The sequence below is a fragment of the Myotis brandtii genome, unplaced genomic scaffold (genome assembly GCF_000412655.1).
Source record: "Myotis brandtii unplaced genomic scaffold, ASM41265v1 scaffold37, whole genome shotgun sequence".
In the NCBI taxonomy this organism is placed as follows: Eukaryota; Metazoa; Chordata; class Mammalia; order Chiroptera; family Vespertilionidae; genus Myotis; species Myotis brandtii.
The window spans coordinates 3,472,904-3,478,449 of NW_005364225.1; the positions used below are offsets into that span (position 1 = coordinate 3,472,904).

Genomic DNA, 5,546 nt, shown 5'->3' on the forward strand with positions numbered 1-5,546 from the left:
GCAGTGTAGTATTCCATTGTGTAGATGTATCACTGTTTTTTAATCTACTCATCTGCTGATGGGCACTTAGGCTGTTTCCAAATCTTAGCTATTGTAAATTGTGCTTCTATGAATATAGGGATGCATATATCCTTTCTGATTTCTTGGGGTATATTCCTAGAAGTGGATTACTGGGTCAAATGGGAGTTCCATTTTTAATTTTTGGAGGAAACTCCATACTGTTCTCCACAGTGGCTGCACCAGTCTGCATTCGCACCAGCAGTGCATGAGGGTTCCTTTTTCTCCACATCCTCGCCAACACTTAGTATTTCTTTAAGTACGTTTTTTCTTCCTTTCTCTCTTCCTCTGGGACACCCATGATGTGAATGTTCATGTGTTTGGTAGTGTCCCATAATTCACATAGTCTTTCTGTACTCTTTTTAATCTCTCTCTCTCTCTCTTTTTTGTTTTGTTCCTATTACTTGCTAATTTTAAATGATCTGCCTTCTAGTTCTCTGATTCTTCTGCATGATCAAGTCTGTTGTTGAATTTCTCTGTTGAATGTTTAAGTTCTGTCTTATTCTTCAGCTGTAGGATTTCTTTTTTAAAAAAATATATATTTTATTGATTTTTTACAGAGAGGAAGGGAGTGGGATAGAGAGTTAGAAACATCGATCAGCTGCCTCCTGCACATCCCCCACTGGGGATGTGCCGGCAACCAAGGTACATGCCCTTGACCGGAATCGAACCTGGGGCCCTTCAGTCCGCAGGCCGACACTCTATCCACTGGGCCAAACCGGTCAGGGCTGTAGGATTTCTTTTTGGATCTTTCTTATGGTTTCTGTTTCTTTCTTAAACTAATTTTTGTTCATGTGTTGTTTTCCTCATTTTATTTAGTTGTCTGTCTTTGTTCTCTTGAATTTTATTTTCTTTAGTTGATTATTATAATTCATTGTCAGGTAAATCATAATTGTCAGATGAACCATAGCTTTCCATTTCTTAGAGTTGATTAGTAGAACTTCATTAGTTTCCTTTGGTGGTGTGAAACTTGCCTGATTAGCATGATATACATATAACCTTTTTTGGTGTCTGTGCATTTGAAGGAGCAAACAACTCTTTATAGACTGCTTTTGGTAGGTAAAGACTTTCTTCTCTAGGGTCCCCTGGCTGATGGGATTGCTTCTGGATTGCGATCATGCTTGGATGGAGCTGTTACGAGGCTGTCGCTGGGTCTGTGGTGCTATCCATGGTTGGTGGACTTGTTGCTACAGGTTAAGGCTGGTGTAGATCCTATCTGGTCCCTTGGTGGATAGGACTGACTCTAGTACATTGTTTAGTAGGATGTTGTTGGGACAAGGTTCTGCTTCAGTGTCCACAATTGGGCTCTAGATAGTGGGCCTATTACCAGATGTACAGATGAATGTGGCTCCCTTCAGATCCTTGTGGGGAGGAAGGGGCTCTTGTCTGGTGACTGGATTTATCTCTTGATGGATAGGACTGGCTCTGGAACATAGCTGAGAGGGGCTGGAACTGAGCCCCAGAGCTGTTTTCAGGTTCAGAGAAGATAGAGGTCTGTAGACCTGGTCCTGGAAGCACAGATGGACATGTCTCCTACCAGGTCCCTTGGTGGACTAGACTGCGCTCTAATGTAGGTAGAGGGGTTCTTTCAGGGTCTTCTGAAGTGCAGACACGAGTGTCTCCCACCAGGTCCGTGTGCTAGCAGTACTGTTGTGGACTGTGGCTTAGAGAGACTGGGGCTGAATATCAGGCCCTTTGAGTATCTCCAGCTGCTCAGTTGGGAATGTATCTTGCTGGGTCCCTGTGGCAGCAGGACTATTCGTGGACTGCAGCTGGGATGGGTTGGAACCTAGTTGCAAGGCCCTTTCAGAATCTACAGTCTGACAGGTTTACCTGCAGTGGTTCCTGGACCATGGATGGATCTGGTTCATAGGCAGCTTCAGTGTCCACAGCTGAGACCAAAGCATAGGTGGGCATGGCTCCTCCCCATTTTCTTGGTGTATGGTGGGGACAGGATCAAGTTAAGTTGGATTGTAGCCAAGTCCTGAGCAGTATGAACATGTTTTTGGGTCTGTAGATGGGATAGTGGTCAGTGAGTCAGCTGTCTGGGTATAAGCCTGTTTTCTCAAAACAGTTCTCCTTGGTCTTAGACTCGTAGAAGATTTCATAATCTGGTTCTGGAACATAGCTGAGAGGGGCTGGAACTGGATCTCAGAGCTCCCACGAAGGGACTTCTAGTTCATGGATGGATTCCTGTTGTTGATGGGGTAGGGGTGGGGTGGGGGAATATGAGTGAGAGACATCTTATTTGGCAGTCTTGCTGACGTCACTGTCCTTCATCCTCCTTAAGACATTGACTCTTGACTTCCCAGACACCACATTCTTGGTTTTTCCCTGGTTGATCATGGATAGTCTCCTGTGATGACTACTCCTTTTTCAAACCTTCAAATGATGGACTAACTCTCAACACTCAGGCTATCTTGTCCAACTACATATTTAAATCTCTACTTAGCTATAACATTTGCTCCCTTCTTTCATCCTGTGAATTTGCTCCTACTCTGGTTGTCCCCATCTCAGTTAATGGCACCCATTTGCTAAGGTCAGAAGTTGACTCAGAAAACTGCCCTGACTGGTGTGGCTCAGTTGGTTAGAGTGTCGTTCCCTGCACCGAAGGGTCTCGGGTTTGATTCCTGCTCAGAGCACACCCAGGTTTCAGGTTCGATCCCTGATCAGGATGTGTATGGGAGGCACCTGATCGATGTTTCGCACATTGATGTTTCCCTTCTCCCTTCCTTTCTCTCTCTGCAATCAATGCAAAACATATCGTGGGGTGAAGATTTTAAAAAAAAGTTAACATAGGCATTATTCCTGATTCTTCTCTTTACCTTATATGTTTAATTAGAGGTCCTTTCATCTCTACCTTTATAATATGTTCCTAACCTTACCACTTTTCTCCATTTCCATCCCTATCAACCTAATCCAAACTGCCATCTTCTATTATAATATCCAAACAGATCTCCCTGATTCCATTTTACCTCATTTAAGTTTATCACCATACTGCTAGAATTAATCTTTTGGGGGGAAAAAAATCAGGTTTTATCACTCCTCTGCTTAAAACCCTCCTAGAATATTCTGGCAAACATAGAAGAAAATATAAACTTCTCGCAAGGCTCTATAATCTGGGCATCCTCCTCCTCCCTGACTTTCACCACCTTCTTTCTGTTTCTTGAATATACCTTGTATCAAGCTTTACTTTGACTTAAGGTTTTATACTTGCTTTTCTCTTTGCCTGGAAGACTCTTCAGATATTCCCATAGCTTACTTCTTTTTATCACTAAAGTATTTGTCCTGGTGTTACCTCTTTAGACAGGGCTTCCACATATGTTTGAGCAAGGGAGCACAGCACACATGGTAGCCATTGTATATTTATATGTTTATTATAACAGTTTTCCAGCAGATGGCAGTAAAGCATCTTGAAGAATTAATGTTTTTGTAATTTTCTTTTTTTTTAAAGTTTTTTTAATATATATATATTTTTTATTGATTTCAGAGAGCAAGGGAGAGAAAGAGAGAGGTAGAAACATCAATGATGAGAGGGTATCATTGATTGGCTGCCTCCTGCACGTTGGACCGAACCCGCAACCTAGGCATGTGCCCTTGACGGGAATTGAACCTGGGACCCTTCTGTCCGCAGGCCAACGCTCTATCCACTGAGCCAAACCGGCGAGGGCTGTAATTTTCATAATGTGTCACATTGGCTAGCATTGATCTTGTTATCAGAAAATGCTTTCCTGATTACCTTATTTGAAGTGTCCTCCTGCCTCCTAGTTTGTTTTAATCACCTTACACTGCTTTTTCTTCAGAGCATCTGTCACTTCTGAAATCATATGACTGTCTACTTCTTTTATCATATTTATTTACAGCTTTAGACATATTTTGGGTGAACCAGCCTTCCATTTTACTATACTTCCTATCTTCGCTTGTTATTCTCTCTGCTTCATCTATTCATATCTTTAGATTCTGTTTCTTCAAGTCAGAGCTCTAATGCCACTTTTCCATGAAGTCTTTGTTGATTTCCTCAACTTCCCTGGCTGAAGTGAGATCATTTCTCACTTCTAAATTTGTGTAGCATATTGGTTTCTAAACATGACTGTACATCAGAATCACTTGGGGAATTTTTAAAACATACAGATTCGTAAGCCCCATCCCTAGTTTCTCTTTAAGTAGGTCTGGAATGTAGCCTGGGAAGTGGAAGTGGTATTTCTTAAAAACTACAGCATATCATACACTCTCATTTGATCCCGATCAAATTAAACTTTTGTTGGAGTTATAGGTAATGAGTGCATCTAGTTCATCTCTCTTACCAGGATGTAAGTAATGTGAGAGTACAGTTTGTGTCATAGATGTTTTCCTACATACTTTTATATTTGTGGAATTTAACATTGGTACATGTCATTCCAAATAGTTGTTCATTTTGGACCTGGAGAAAGTTCTTCAGAAGATGCAGTCATGATGGATACGCCAGTGGTGAAAGCTGCCTTGGAAATGGGCTTCAGTAGAAGCTTGGTAAAACAGACAGTTCAGAGTAAAATCCTAACAACTGGAGAGAATTACAAAACAGTTAATGATATTGTGTCAGCACTTCTTCATGCTGAAGATGAAAACAGACAAGAAGAAAAAGAAAGACAAACTGAAGAAATGGCATCAGGTATTTGGAATTCTAGTAAACTGCATTATTTCCCAGTGGGGCTCATAAGATTGTCTCACATGTCATGGGGAAGTTAGTATCCTTGTCTATCCACCACCTGCTGGTAGCAGCCTCCAGCCATTTCCAAACTGCACATCCCCTTCTCCACTGGGGACTGTGGACTGCATTACTTAACTATTGACTATACCTTTTTTCTATGTTTATTTTCCAGTAAGATTCCTTGATATATGCTAATCAGAGGATTTTAGCATAATTCTTCTTGAGTTCTATTTACTTGTTATAACAAGTTTAAGTTGTTCTGAAAAAGCAAGTTTTTAAAGTTGAATGCAGGTCTTATTTCTTTTTTTAAGTTCCTTCAAATCATATTCTTAATATGATATTTGACTCTGTAATCCTGAAAGCAGTCCTTATACAAAAAATAGAACTGATTATAAAATCCTAGGGCTTGGTGAGAAGCCCCTGTCCAACCCAAAGATAGGGAACTGATTTTGGTATTCATCAGATTATGTTATGTCTCAGACTCCCAAAACAAGTGTTGAGTAATCATTTCTTCAACAAATATTTATTGAACATGAACACCTATAGGAATCATGGTGCTCATTCTCAAGGAGTTTATAGACTAGCTGTGGAGACTAGGATACAAAAAATAGGGTTAAAGAGCTAGCAGAGGCGAAGGTTGCATATATAGTAAAGGGTGTCCCAAAGTTCACGCAAGAAGTATTTTGATAGAAAACACAGGTTTATAATTAAAAATTGTAAATTTTTGCTCTAACCGGTATGGCTCAGTGGATAGATCGTCGGCCTACGAACTCAAAGGTCAAAGGTTCGACTCCGGTCAAGG

General features: G+C 40.9%; 1 protein-coding gene across 4 annotated transcripts in view; it reads left to right on the forward strand.

Annotated features, from left to right (window-relative positions):
* Window positions 1-5,546, forward strand: part of BIRC2 (baculoviral IAP repeat containing 2) — a 23,612-nt gene that overhangs the window by 14,000 nt on the left and 4,066 nt on the right. For 3 of the 4 annotated variants that reach the window (XM_005872213.2, XM_005872214.2, XM_014544588.1), the window contains exon 6: window positions 4,463-4,705. The exons of the other annotated variant lie outside the window; for it this stretch is intronic. In XM_005872213.2, the coding sequence (XP_005872275.1) occupies window positions 4,463-4,705 (243 nt within the window). The remainder of the gene's footprint in view (window positions 1-4,462; window positions 4,706-5,546) is intronic. 4 annotated transcript variants of the gene reach the window in all.